The 14,061-nt window shown below is 57.8% G+C and overlaps 6 protein-coding genes across 6 annotated transcripts; 2 read left to right on the forward strand and 4 right to left on the reverse strand.

Moving 5' to 3' along the window:
- Window positions 1–247: 247 nt before the first annotated feature.
- J7T54_004320 (Tip elongation aberrant protein-like protein) lies at window positions 248–1,867 on the reverse strand (the record flags this gene model as incomplete). The annotated part of the gene is made up of 1 exon (XM_051504225.1): window positions 248–1,867. The coding sequence occupies one exon, from the start codon at window positions 1,865–1,867 to the stop codon at window positions 248–250; it is 1,620 nt and encodes a 539-aa protein (XP_051364149.1).
- Window positions 1,868–2,768: 901 nt separating this feature from the next.
- J7T54_004321 (uncharacterized protein) lies at window positions 2,769–5,103 on the forward strand (the record flags this gene model as incomplete). Its single annotated transcript, XM_051504226.1, has 2 exons — window positions 2,769–4,960; window positions 5,022–5,103. 2 exons carry the CDS (start codon window positions 2,769–2,771, stop codon window positions 5,101–5,103), a joined length of 2,274 nt encoding a protein of 757 aa, XP_051364150.1.
- Window positions 5,104–5,329: 226 nt separating this feature from the next.
- J7T54_004322 (uncharacterized protein) lies at window positions 5,330–6,289 on the reverse strand (the record flags this gene model as incomplete). The annotated part of the gene is made up of 1 exon (XM_051504227.1): window positions 5,330–6,289. One exon carries the CDS (start codon window positions 6,287–6,289, stop codon window positions 5,330–5,332), a length of 960 nt encoding a protein of 319 aa, XP_051364151.1.
- Window positions 6,290–7,145: 856 nt separating this feature from the next.
- J7T54_004323 (Peroxisomal membrane protein-like protein) lies at window positions 7,146–8,535 on the reverse strand (the record flags this gene model as incomplete). Its single annotated transcript, XM_051504228.1, has 3 exons — window positions 7,146–7,882; window positions 7,936–8,430; window positions 8,487–8,535. The coding sequence occupies 3 exons, from the start codon at window positions 8,533–8,535 to the stop codon at window positions 7,146–7,148; spliced, it is 1,281 nt and encodes a 426-aa protein (XP_051364152.1).
- An 810-nt stretch (window positions 8,536–9,345) lies between these two features.
- Window positions 9,346–10,666, forward strand: J7T54_004324 (uncharacterized protein; the record flags this gene model as incomplete). The annotated part of the gene is made up of 2 exons (XM_051504229.1): window positions 9,346–9,819; window positions 9,884–10,666. The coding sequence occupies 2 exons, from the start codon at window positions 9,346–9,348 to the stop codon at window positions 10,664–10,666; spliced, it is 1,257 nt and encodes a 418-aa protein (XP_051364153.1).
- A 245-nt stretch (window positions 10,667–10,911) lies between these two features.
- On the reverse strand, window positions 10,912–13,224 carry J7T54_004325 (putative WD repeat-containing protein-like protein; the record flags this gene model as incomplete). Its single annotated transcript, XM_051504231.1, has 4 exons — window positions 10,912–11,476; window positions 11,525–12,638; window positions 12,716–12,949; window positions 13,002–13,224. The coding sequence occupies 4 exons, from the start codon at window positions 13,222–13,224 to the stop codon at window positions 10,912–10,914; spliced, it is 2,136 nt and encodes a 711-aa protein (XP_051364154.1).
- Between the last annotated feature and the right edge of the window lie 837 nt (window positions 13,225–14,061).

The following is a 14,061-nucleotide window of genomic DNA, read 5'->3' on the forward strand; positions in this document are numbered from 1 at the left end:
CGGGACTCGGACGCAAGAGCATGGCAGGCTGCTACATGTGTAGTCAATATAGAAAGATGTATTGCTGATTATTCTTTGTATTGCATTGGAACTCCCATGTCCCGCCCAGACAACACGGTAATAGGAAAGGATAAGAAGGAATAGTCTATTCCACAGAACATGTCCATCGCAGTGAAGCATGCATGCCATCATAATCGTCATCTTTGTCCCAGGCCCGTGGCTACCAGAGCTGTCTGTCCTGTACTCATCAGACCTCAATCGTAAAGTGGCTGATCTGCGAGTAGTACGCGTGGACCGCCAGCTCGAGGATCAGAACGTCTCTGTACACCTCGCTCCCGTCAAAGCCACCGACGAGGATCAGCCGGCTGTCATACAGCAGTGCACCGTGGTAGCCCCGTCCGGTAGGCGCACGGCCGTACGTCTTGCGCTTGTCCCACGTCATGGTCACCAGGTTGAGCAGCAGCACGTCGTTGGAGTACTCTTTGCCGTCGTGGCCGCCGACCACAAAGAGATACGAGCCCACAATGGTCGCCGTGTGCGAGAGGCGGCGAAAGTTGACGGGGATCGAGACGGCCTTCCAGATGTGCTCCTCAACGTCGTACACCCACACATCGTCGAAGCACTCGCCGCCGTCCGAGCCGCCAAAGATGATGAGCTTGCTGCCGACCATGTTGGCGGTGTGGTAGCCGCGGGCCCGTGGTCGGACGTCCTTTGTGCCGGGCGCCGGTGTCCTGTCCTGGCTCGAGATGAGCTTCCAGGTCATCTTGTTCATGTCGCTCACGTCGAGGCGCCAGACGTCGTTGAGGGCGCGGACGCCGTCACCGCCGCCAAAGATGTAGATGCCATTCTTGTAGAGGCAGGCGGTGTGGGCGCGTCGCTTGGAGGGGACCTTGTCGCCGACGACGCGGGGTCGGGACCAGCGAAAGTTGACCGTGTCGAGGACGTAAATGTCGTTGTAGTAGGCGGGGCCGTCGCCGCCGCCAAAGACGACGAGCTTCTTGCCGACGGCGGTGCAGGTCATGGCGCGCAGGGGCATGGGGATGTCGCCGACGACGGGGGGGCGGGACCAGTAGAAGGCGTCGGCGTCGAGGACGTAGAGGTCGTTGAAGCAGGAGCGCGAGTCACAGCCGCCAAAGACGTAGATGTTGGAGCCGATAAGGGTGGTCGTGTGGGCGCGCAGCGAGGGCACGGGGGTGCCGGACGTCAGGGCCTTGGACCAGTACATGCCCGACGCGGGGGCGGGCAGGACATCGGGCCCATCGCTCGGGCGTTGGAGCGGTGGATGAGGCGAGTAGGTGCCCCTTGGTGGTCGGGCGACGCTGGTCAGGGCTCGGGGGACGGGCGTCGCGGGATGGAGAGAGGCGTGCTGCTTGCTCGGTACGCTGGTGGCGGGCCGAACGGGGAGGGTAATTTTGTCCTTGTCCTTGTCCTTGCCATTGCCATTGCCATTGTCGGCGTCGACTGCCGGGGGCGGCGGCCGGGGCGTGCTGCCGGTGCTCGTGGAGGGCCGCGTGGGCGTTTGTGAGGCGGATTGGGAGCGTTGCCTGAGCTCGGACGTGACGCGTCGAGCTTGTTGCCCGGGGCTGGCGACAGACTTGCTGGCGAGGTGACCTGGGGTGTGGCTGCGAGGCAGAGGGCTTCGGTCGGTGGACTCGTCCGAATAGTCGTCGGTGCTCTTGGCGCTGGCGGTGGTGCTGGTGCTGGTCGTGGCCCTCCTGGTGGTGGTCCTCGTGCTGGACGTTGTCGAGGTTGTGGTCGCGGTGGCCGTGCTAGGCGTCGAGCTCGTCGAGCTGGGCACGATCTTCTGGGAGCGGACGACCTTTGTCTTGAGGGGCGATCTATCGACCGGCCTGCCCGAGTCCGCCATGGTACTCTGTGGGTTTCCTCATGGCCTGGGGGAGGACGTTGGGGGGGAGGGGAGGACTGGATGTCGGGTTCGGCGGAGGGGGATGAAGGTGGTCAGCTAGTCGGGTAGGGTGGATGATGTGTCTGTTGGTTTTGGGGCTGCAATGCATGGGGTTAGTTCGATCAGGTACGGATAGACTAGCATCGGAGGCTGAGGAGAGCTCAGGTCAGGTCAGATCAGGTCAGGTCAGGTCAGGTCGGCCAGCTGTGGTCAGCTGTGGTCAGGTCAGCTCAATCATGACGCCGTGCCACCTCGCATTCTTCCAGGCGACCGAGGAATTGGTAGGACTGTACGTAGAGCTCTACCACCCCACAATGCGGCCAGGGTCAATCAAGAATACTAGCTCAATAGCACAATGTGATAATAGTCTTTTGTTTTCTTTTGTCCTACAATACACTTGACCGCGATTTGGGCCTAGCCACGCGTGGAGTGCACGCGACAGCATCGAGCCCCGTCGTCCACAGTTCTCAAACAATAGCCCCGTGCGCTTGTGTGAGGACTGGGCCCGCGGCCGGTGACTGGACCTACATGTCTGGTAAGGCAAGGCAAACAAGATGAGGAGATTGAGTGGATGGAGCGGTCAAGCCTCTGGTCTTGCATCTCGACGACATCAACGAGTGAAGGACATGGAGCTACACCGCGGTGAATGGCTCGACTAGATAGATAGAATGCATGTACTTCATGATGGTGGTGCAGCGAAAAGTGGAACCTCACTAGAGAATTTCACCAGCTCATAGTCATTCATACCTACGGATAGACATGATAGGTCTCTCTTGTCTTGGGGAAATAATTCCATGCGTCTCAACAACCCTCAGCGCATCCTCACTCCCATCTCACTCAGCCAGGGCAGACTGCATTGGACATGGCAGACACCAACGGCTCAGTCCAGGGCGAGCAGCCTCACGCAGAGCTTGCTCAAGATGCCAGCAACCTGACCTCGCAACACGCGCCACCCGCTGAGGACGAACGTGCTGCCAAGAGGCAAAAGACCAACGACACAGAGCCCTCCGCCACGGCCGACCTCACCATGGAGCACAGTGTGCCGGGAGAGGGCCTCCACGATGCACCAGCTCAGCAGGAGAACAACGCTGATGCCCCCAAGGTGGACAACCGCAAAACAAACGTCGCTCCCGTCAAGAAGGAGTACATCATTGAGCGCACGGGCGCACTCCCTGCTGGCACGGCCGCGAACAATGACGACGACGAGGCAGAAGGGCGGACAGATGCTCGAGACGCCAGAGACGACAGGGACAATGGCGGCGGCGGCGGCGGCGGCAAGAAAGGCAAGGACAAGAAAAAGTCAAAGGGCGGGCAGAACACGGAACGCTCCTTTGGCTACGTCGCGGATGCCATACGACTCTGCAACAGCCGCGCCATGTCCAACGAGTTCTCCCCGCGCGAGTGCAAGTTTGGCGATCGCTGCAAGATGGGCCATGACCTGCGCAAGTATCTCGACGAGGGCCGCCGGGAGGACGTCACCATATGGGACGGCCAGTGCCCCGTCTACGCCGCGCATGGCAAGTGTCCCTCTGGCTGGAAGTGCCGCTTCGTCAAGAGCCACATGCGCGAGGTCGAGCACACCGACGGCCGCAAGGAGCTCTGCCTGCTCGACAATGAGGCGCCGCCAGGAGAGGGCGAGCCCAAGGACGAGCAGGCCAACGACGAGCAGCGACCCGACGTCTACAACGTCGTCGACATGCAGATCAAGACCGACCTCAACCGCAAGCGCACCGACTTCAAGCAGGCCGACCAGTACATCCAGTGGCTCAACCAGCAGTCCAAGACCACCGACGAGTACCACCAGGCCCGCCGGGACGCCACCGAGGAGGACCTCCAGGCCATCCGCGCCCGGTTCGTCGACCCCCCCTTTAAGCCCTCCGAGAAGCGTCGCCTGTACTTTGGCCCCGAGACGCCGGCCCTCGCGCCCCTGACGACCCAGGGCAACCTCCCCTTCCGTCGTCTCTGCGTCGAGCTCGGCGCCCAGCTGACCTACTCCGAGATGGCCATGGGCATGCCCATGATCCAGGGCTACAAGGCCGACTGGACCCTCCTCAAGGCCCACGAGTCTGAGATTGCGCCGCCGACCATCTCCCCGACCGCCAACATTGTCCACGACTACGACCACGCCCGCGACCTCCGCTTCGGCGCCCAGGTCTCGGCCAACCAGCCCTGGATAGCGACCAAGGTGGCCGACGTCCTCCACCGCTTCGTCCCCCACCTCCGCCTCATCGACCTCAACTGCGGCTGCCCCATTGACATGGTCTACAAGAACGGCGCCGGCTCCGCCCTGCTCGAGTCCCACGGCAAGCTCGAGCGCATGATCCGCGGCATGAACACCCTCTCGGGCGAGATCCCCATCACCGCCAAGATCCGCACGGGTGTCCGCAACAACCGGCCCACCGCCCACCAGGTCATTGAGAAGCTGGCCTTTGGATCCCGCGAGCAGCGCGACCGCCTCGGCGCCCCCGGCTGCGCCGCCATCACCCTCCACGGCCGCAGCCGCGAGCAGCGCTACACCAAAAAGGCCGACTGGTCCTTCATCGCCGACTGCGCCGCCCTCATCCAGGGCTACAACGACAAGAGGGACAGCCTCACCGACACCGCCGCCGAGCCCGACCCCAGCACCCTCGCCAACGGTGGGCACCTCTACTTCCTCGGCAACGGCGACTGCTACTCCCACGAGGACTACCACCGCCACGTCGCCGACGCCGGCGTCGACTCCGTCATGATCGGTCGCGGCGCCCTCATCAAGCCCTGGCTCTTTGAGGAGATTGAAAAGGGCCAGTACCTCGACAAGTCCTCCACCGAGCGCCTCGGCTACATTGAGAAATTTGTCAAGTACGGCCTCGACGCCTGGGGCTCCGACGAGCTCGGCATCCAGTTCACACGGCGCTTCCTGCTCGAGTGGCTGAGCTTCACGCACCGCTACATCCCTGTCGGGTTGCTCGAGCGCCTGCCCCCGGATTTGAACGACCGGCCGCCCGCGTACAAGGGGCGCGACGAGCTGGAAACGCTCATGGCGTCCAACAACTACCTGGACTGGATCAAAATTACGTGAGTGCCCCCTTTTTCCCTCTGGGCTTGTGGATGGAAAGGGACTGACAAATCTGTGTAGCGAAATGTTCCTGGGCCCCGTGCATCCAGGCTTCAAGTTCCAGCCAAAGCACAAGTCGAACGCGTACGAGGCGGAGGGGTGAAGAGATAGAGATGGGGAGAGATGATGAGTATACGACAAAGGGTGTAGTACGTTGCCTGTAGCATAGATGGGGCGCATAGTGAGCTGTGTATTCATGTTTATTGGGCCCTGCAGGTGTTTCAGGCTCTCCTTGTTGCACTCCTATTCTATCGAGTTGAACTTGGTTTTCAGCTATTCTTTCATACTGCACTCGGAACACCAGAATCTCGAGATTCAAACTCAGCAAGTCAGGTACTCCGATCTCCCTTGGGGAATTGGTAAACGTAGGGCCGCTGCGCGATACTCTTCTTCAGAAAGTCCTGGCCCTCCTCGCTGCCATCAAACGCGTATTGGACAGCGGGCTGTCCATCCATCATCAGAACAGTGTCCTCCGTCACGCCTCCAGGACCGGTAACCTTGCTCTTGGCCGTCGAGCCGATCAGGAGCGTGGCTCGTCGAAATCGACAGAGCTCAACAGGTACCCTGTGACGAATGCGGTTGCACGCGACGGATTGTTTCCACGCCTCGCTAGGCCAGTACAGGCGCTGGAGCGCACGGTCCGTGAGGAGGAGACCCTGGAGGACTTGGTTGGGGATCGCGACGCATACAATCATAATGTTGGTTTCGTCCGTGCCACGTTGCTTGGCATACCAAGCGTAGCATTGTGCAGTCGCGAGTTCCGGGTGGAAATAGAACAAGGGCCGGTCAGAGCTAAAGTCGGATGGGCTCGAGCTCAGAATCCGACTCATGTGCTGGATAGAGCCTTGCACGTCGAGGAAGCCATCCGCCCGCGCTTCATCAATGTCTTTGAACAGTGCAGTATGGCCACTGGTACCCCGGGCGGCTATGTGGGTGAGTGACTCGCACTTGTCAAAGATGGATGGTGCTGATGATGCTCGGCGACTGTGCTCTCGTGGCTTCTGAGTGTACCGGAGAGCTTCGCATCGCATCTCGACGGTATCCCTGCACCAGTAGCCGCATGACTGCGTGAGGCGAAGTTCTCTGAAGGCGGGATGCATAATCTTGTCTTGGACGTCAGTCCTGAGACCGAGCGCGGTCATGGCTTGACGCCATTTTTCGTCGTCGTCGTCGTCGTCGTCGTCCACGAATGGACTGCGGTTCTCAAACAGCCGTGTTATGAAGGTGATAAAGGAATTTTCTCCTTTGTCAAATGCTTCAGGGCCTTGGTTCCAGACATTCCACACCATTGTTGCCCTGTCAGCAGAGAAGCCGACATACTCGAGGGTGGCTCTCGAGATGATGAAGGGGGGGGACGTTTGGCATTCTCGCGGCCGTTGCTGGAAAGGTCAGGCAAGAAACAGTAGCAATAGCTACAATGATATTCAGATAAGTCGGTGGTTGATGGTTCAGTCTGGAGTATACTCAAGATGTGCCGACGATCTTGCAAAGGCCAACAATACCTATCCCTAAACATGGATTAAAACCCCACGAGGTGCTGCCATGTGGAATAAAGTCAAACAACATACTTTCCCCCTATACTTCACGCTGGTTGAACTGTCGTGTGAATAGAGCCACAGCTACGCACAGACTAGTCATGTAGTCTGGCGTTGGCCATCCTCCAGTACGGTGCGGAATAAAGTGCACTGCCAAAGGGAAGACACGATGCATCGCAATCATATGCCATTAATAAAAATAAAGGAAACGCCGTATACCGTGCAGACGCCCAAGTTGCCGCCTGCGTTTTCCAACAAAATGTACACAGCCCATAGCCACACAGACGTCCTCATCCTATTCTCCGCGACAGCATGCTACCGATTCCGCCAGACAACCGCGCTGAATTGTGCATGATCACGGATGGGGTATAAGTGTATCGGAGCCACTGTCGCGCTTAGGTCTTGCTCCTGGGTTCCGCAAAGGGGCAAAGCCTCGCCAGCAGCCGGGCCTTGTACCTGGATCGCGAACGAGCCCACGTCGGTGTGAAGACTTCATTGTGCGAGGCTTTGGCTTTTTCCTGTTTGTAGAACGGACGGTCTCATATTCGACGCAGGTATGAGTTCCGAGCGAGTGAGACGGCCTCCCAGCCGCAGGTCCACGCCCCTCCCTCTAGGAATAGAAGTGGCTTCTCTGCATGGAATCCACAGTCGCGAACTCTTTCTCCTGCCCCTTTCCGGGCAGGACAGGTTTCTCGGGCACAGCGCTGCTTGTGAGCGAGTTCGCTCTGCTGCTGTCGCTCGCGGCCGTGGCCTTAATCTGCTTGAGATCCTGCCCAGGGCGCTTCAGAATCTCGAGATAGGTCGATGGCAAGTACCCCTGGCGTCCATCACGGGCGCGGCACGACCACCAGTCACTAGGGTTGCCCGACGGATCGTTCTTGCTCAACACAGCCACGAGATCACCTTTGCGAGCTTCCAGCTCTCCTGGGTTCTGCACGTTTGTAAAGTCGTACAGGAGGCGACAGAATTCGAGTTTGGCTGGATCAATGGGTTGTTGTTGCTCCAAAGCCTGCTGCTGCATGCGCCTCTCCTCCTCCTCCTGTGATGCGGCGAATGCCCGGATCATCTTCGACATGAGGTATGGCAGACCAAAGGCAGCCAGCAAAAAGAATACCAGGGGCTTGCGGCTCGCCTTGGCAGGGCCTGGCTCGCCATTAGGTCCCACGCTGGTACGGCCTTCGAAGCGGGCGAAAGCGGCAGGAGTGAGGGCCGTCGCGTCGGCGGGCGGTGGTCGCCCTGTGATCTTGGCGATGAGCGTTCGAATCCAGCGCATCAAAGTAAAGATACCGAGGATGGACCCCAGCGTATCGCGTAGATGTCCAAATTGCTCGGCAACGGACACCATGGCTGGGGTTTTGTCAGCATGGCCACCACCCACCCCAGGTTAGATATTCACGTACCGAAAAAGCTCGAGTGCGTTGCCATATACGTGCTCTCCAACATCTGGGCAAATCCTCCAAAGGCCGTAACGATACCCTCCAGCATTTGGAAGGTGGCAGCAGTTCCGTTGTTGAACCTGTTGGTCAGGCTGTTTGGGTCGTTGGGATCATTGGGGTTGCCCATCATGCCGGGCATACCGCCGTACATGCCTCCCCCATACATGCCACCGCCGCCGTATCCCCCGTAACCGCCACCGTACATGCCCCCTCCATACATGCCGCCGCCCATGCCACCGCCCATGCCACCGCCGAAACGCGAGTATGGGCTTGAGTAGGGTGACGAGTAGGCACCGCCATAGGCGCCTGTTCCGTATGGCGACGTGTTCATGCGACTATAGGCCGACGCGTTCTGGTTGACGGAAGATGAAAGTGAGGAGGGCCTGTCAGGGACTGGGGGAGCAGCGGCTGTCGAGGACGGCGTCGCCGCGGTCGTTGTGGCTGGTGCGGGCGTCGCAGCTGGGATTGCACGTCAGTAAAGGCACGGCTTTCGGTTTCCTAAATCGCAAACATACCAGTCGCTGCAGCGCCAGGTCTCTCCCAGGGTTTCGGAGGTGAGGCCATTGCGATGTTCTGTCGGCACAGACACCAGAGAGGAATTTGGTTGCCACCGGGGTGACGTCGGACCAAAAGCCGGGATCAACCCAGCGCACGGACGTGTATGCGATCAGACGTGGTACATTTGCCAAAGACGGTTGAGGCTCTAAAGTGGAAGATTCGCGGTCTTTGATTGACGTCGTTGTCGATAGAAATGTCGAAGAACGTGTGGGGGAGGGAATGTATGGGGTGAGGAGGACGGTTTGACTTGACTGACTGACTGACTGACTAGTTGAAGATGCGAGGTTCTGCCAAGCAATGTGACTGGGGCGCGCCTTCCCTGCCCGAGGAAGGCAAAATGTGGGGAATCAATGGCCTCTCATGAACGTTGCCCTCCTCGGCCTGGGGGATCGATGATTTTACCGAGGCTCTTCGCTCCAAGACTCCAGCTGCCAGGTGATGGTGGCGCACACTGCACTGCGATTCGCTGACATGTTCGTTTCATTGCTGGCGATGTTGATGAGGGATGACATCTCTTCACAAGTGAGCTTGCACTGTTGACGATAATTGTCACCAAACTCGTTTATTGCAAATAGACCGCAACGCTGAGGTTAGAAACTCCAAAGACGACCAATTGCCTTGTCTGGAAAGTATTCTTCGATCACATGAATGAAGGCCGCTTGGCCTTCGTAGCAGATGTCTACGTAGTAGTCTACTAATAGACGATCTCATCTGCTCGTGAGGATGGCTACGACTACCCTACACCTCCCAACCCACCAGTCATTGCAGATCTGATTGCGTTCATCCAAGTACCGTCGCAATCGCACCGACGTCAACATGAGCTTGAAACGATCAGCAAGCCCAGAGATCATCGCAAACCCTTTTGTGAAGAAACGAAACCTTGAATGGACAGTGTCTGTGTTGGACAACGAACGGCTACTACGCCCAGCTTCAGCTTCACACAAAGACGAAGAGCTCACAACAGCAGGCATAGAATCTGGTGCTGAATCGACCTCGAACCATTTAGGGATATTCTCCGAGTCTATCGCAGCTCACGGACGTCCTGGAATCCCTACGTTGTCCGTTCAATCGTATAGATCACTCTACACATCTAATGCAGGCTCACCGGACGGCGCGCACTTTGTCATACATCAACATGACCACCCCATCGCTGGCACACACTACGACCTCCGTCTGCAGATCAACGAGACGAGCAGCGTCAGCTGGGCTATCATGTACGGGTTGCCAGGAGACGTGAACAGCACAAGGCTGAATCGAAATGCCACCGAAACACGGATCCATTGTCTCTGGGTAAGCTGATCGTAGAGAGAAAAACAAAAAAACACGGGATTCCCATGCTGAGCGAAAGGAATAGAATCACCTCATAGAGACAGCTTCGAGCCAAACAGGCTCCTTGCTCATCTGGGACACGGGGACGTACACTGTCCTCCCACGTCGGAGCAAGCATGAACCCAAGGTTGATCCGTCTTCCCCCATAGCCTCACCGCAATCACCATCGCCGCATCGGACACAGCAGCAGCTCCTTCATGAGGCGTTCCAGAACCGCAAGATCAGACTGCAACTCCACGGTGCTCGATTGCCCCAGCGCTATGTCCTCAACCTGCGCCTCACCAAAACAGAAGACGAGGCTGGGAGAGCAAGGAAACTATCCGTCCGTCGTCGGCGTCGCCAACGTCAACCGAGGACTACTTGGAAGCAGCCCGTGGAGACTAGCGATGACGATGATTCCGAATCGGAGGATGGAAACCTGGTCCCAAAGGGCGAAGAGGCGCGAGAGGACATTCCCGCCATGGAGAGGGAAATCCGAGAGATGGAAGATGAAGAGGTGAGGAGGACAAATGCATACATCGGCGCTTCGAATACCATTGGCTCTGTACACCAGCGCAGATGGTATCTGTCCCTGGATCGGCGGGGCTGTGGGTTCAAGCCTGGAGACAAGAGGCGCTGGGTAGCCGACACAGTCGAACAAGAGAGCGAGGGCGAAGCCGATGCATGCCGTTTACGATATCCATTTTACGTCAGAGGTGTCGAGGGGGAAAGGAGCATCGTTTCGGGCAGAACAGGCGCTGATGTGTTGGCCGATGAAGGGGTCAAGGACTTTGTACAGAGAAAAGGCTGGAACGCAGTCCTTACTTAAGTGAGAGAACACTGATATTGTAGCGAGTTGATTGACATGATGTTGTGTATCCTACCCTTATGCAGGACGTTGAACGGATTGTGTCCGTAAATGAAGCAAATTCGACCGTATAGCCCAAACGCCAGATGACCTTGCCGTAGAACTCCGAGTACCCAGACCATTTTTGTGTAGCTCCGACACAACTTCTCGCCTTTGATACACCGCTAATACCCTGCTGAAGCAAAATCACTCGTACGTTTGTGGCCTCAAGGCTTCTCCACCGGTGTCGGCGCAATCCGCCGCTTCTTGGGCTCTTTGGTATCCTCCTTTTCGCTCTCGCTTGCCTCGCGCTTGCTACCAGCGAGGCTGCTGGGCGTTTCGGGTGGGGTTGTGATCGGTACGCCAGTCACCTTACCCGAGTTGGTGGCGGCAATACCGGGTACGCTGCCGCCGATGAGTGGTGGATTGTTCTTCACGCTTGAGGACTGCGTCGCGACAGAAGACGTCGAGTTGGAACGAGCCGGCGAGTGTGGCCTTTGCTGTGGCGGAGCTGTCGCCGACGCCGTGGTCGATGGCGGTGAAGGTGCTGTGAACGAGCTTGAGGTTCCACGGTGCTGACTACCATGACCTTGGAATGGAGAAGGTGGCGCGAATTGCGTTGTCGGCGTTGGTGTTGGTGTGTTTTGGACAGATGAAGCCGCTGTGGCCGCGATAGGCTTGGGCGGTCCTATTTCACCCTTGTAGACCTCACCCAGCTCGCCGTTTGTAAATGTCAGCGTGGAGCAAAATCCATCAGAAGATGAAATGAGCAGTGTTAGGCCGTCATTTGACCTGTTCAAATCAGCACAGAGTTTCGTCATATCAAAAAGGTCAACGTACCATGCGAGGTCAGTGAATGTTGCGCAGTGTAGATTGCTCACCACGCAGATGGGCATCTTCTGTTGAGTATCGTACAGAAGCACGGCGTCCTGCGTTGCGACCGCGTAGATTACACGGTACTTCAACGAGAAAGCTGACTTTGGTCCTGCATGGGATGCCTCAGATGCCTCAGTGTCCGACACCTGGGCATGAGCTGCTGGAGCGCTTGTCTCTGCCGCTGCTGTAGGAGGAGGCGGCGGGGGATCCATGACGGAGACCTTGGCAGCTGGTATCGATACAGGCTCCGGCAGCGACAGCATTTGATCTTCTCCCGATGAAGTGTCGATAGTGATGTGCTTTGTGATGGGTGGCGTTTGTCGCAGAGTGTAGATGATCGGAGAACATTTGACGACCACCGAAGGCTTCTTGTGACCTGGAAGATGGGCCACTGGCGGCTTGTTAATTCCGCCCCTCGTGTATATATACACAGTGTTGATGACCTCTGTGCTTGGCTTGACGTCTTTGTCAGTTGAATGGTGTTGGTTCTGATACTGCCCCGAAGGCGTCAGTAGTAAGCTGCCATCGGGTGTGAAGGTGAGGCGTCTGAAAAACGATGTCAACGTCTCATTGGCGTACAAGTTGGCATTCTTCATGCCATTCCCAACAGTAGCGGCCGCGGAGAGGCTGTGCGGCTTCGGTGATGCTTCCACGGCCATGGGCATGACGGCTGGAAGTGGCATCGACGGCGCTGGCGAGACACTGCGTCGTGACGATGAAAAGGACGACCTCCTGCTGTGGCTGACAGCACTTGGTGGGTTCATGGGAAGAGTGGTGGAGGTTGGTGTATCAGGGGCCGATAGTGTCGGCGGTGATCCCACTGACGATTCGAGGACGGACAGCTGAGCTCTGTGGCCAAAATCTGGAGGAGCCGGGCTGCTCGAGGAGATGCGGCGAGGTGGTAGATCGGCCTTGAGGTGGTTCGCCAGCTTCAACGCCTTCTCCTCCGTTCCAAGGGTGTACTGCCCATCCTTGGTCTTTAGGGAGTATATGTGCACGGATCGGTCGGAGGACTGAGTCGCAATGTACTCGTTGAGAGGGTCCCAAGTGACACCCTGCACGTAGTGACTGTGCTCTGCTATTTGGCGAACTAGCGTCCCTAGTAAAAAGATCAGAGGGCTGCATGGCAACACTGGGCGAGGAGCATGCACGAACCTGTGCTGGCATTATAGATGCGGGCAATATTGTCCATACTCCCGATGATGAAGTGAACTGCGTCAGGCGACCACGCCAGATCGTAGATTTCGGCACCGCTCGAGCGACACATGTGTTTGGCACGCCATGACTCTTTATCCTCGAGATCTTCGGAGCCAAAGTTGGTGGGCGGTGTATCGCTGGGAACCCATAGGATCACGTTGCCGTCGTCGCCAGCCGAAGCTAGCATCTCGCCTGAAGAGCTATCAGCTATGGTCTACGAGGCCATGTGAGGGGAGTGAGTGACCTTTTGGGGACCATCGTACGACATTGACAGCTTGATTATGCTTGGCCAGTGTCGACAAGTACTCTACTTTGCGCTCGGGACCGTCGCTCTCAACACGCCACAGCCGGACGTTGTTGTCGCCTCCCGCTGTGGCCAAACGCCCCTTTCCGCTGGGCTCGAAGTGAGCCGAATAGATTGGGGCGTTTTGGTCGTGCCAATTGATGATCAGCGGCGCAGCCTTCATCGTTGGGGCTTGGCTAATTCATCCAGCGGCATCAGTCTGCGTATCGAGACCGCGTAGCGCGTCGTAGCTCAAGGCGACCGTCGGTCGTCGTTGGCGCCAGTGCCTGGAATGGGTTCTTTGGAGGGGGGTCGGTCGCGGGTTGTTGGCGGGTCAAAAGTCGATTGAATTTAGAGTTGAGAACGGAAGATGAGATTGGAATCAGCTTTGAGAAGCAGTCTAACAATGGAACAAAGTCAAGGCTCTGGGTTCGCGGAAGTCGTGACGGTCCGGACGGGATCGTTGCGATTCCCCCAGCCGGCCCAGCAGGCGCGCACACTCATGACCTTCAGGCAGTTGGGATTGGCCCTCCAGCGCCCTGAGGGGCCATGCGCGTCACCCAAATCCACCACCAAAGTTGTTTGCCGCTGTTAGCCTACTGCGGGAGACCATAGGTCACCACGACCACAGCTCATGCACAACAGGGCTTCTGGTATGCGAGTTGCCCCCGTTCACTAAATAGGTACATAGCCGGCGGAAATTGGAATCAGGCCTGGCCTCTCGGGGGCTTTGGAAGCTCGGCTGCAGGTTTGCCTAGACATGGTCACCACACACCACTACACATGGACCATCACTGTCCTGTAGGATGCCTAATGCCGTCAGGTACGTAGGCTTATCGCGGGTCTTACCCACGGCTTGCTTTCATGCGATGAGGTGTGGACTCTGTGGCTGGCGGGCATGCAGGGTTCGTTCTGCCCATACCCTGGGGGATTCCATACCTTGCTTCTTGTTGCATCAGCTCTTTGGACTCTCTGCTGCAAGGTTGCCTTGGTCTGGTCACGGAGACTGCACAAGCAACGA

Source organism: Emericellopsis cladophorae (assembly GCF_022114955.1).
Source record: "Emericellopsis cladophorae strain MUM 19.33 chromosome Unknown NODE_8_length_656085_cov_119_647849, whole genome shotgun sequence".
Taxonomy (NCBI): domain Eukaryota; kingdom Fungi; phylum Ascomycota; class Sordariomycetes; order Hypocreales; family Bionectriaceae; genus Emericellopsis; species Emericellopsis cladophorae.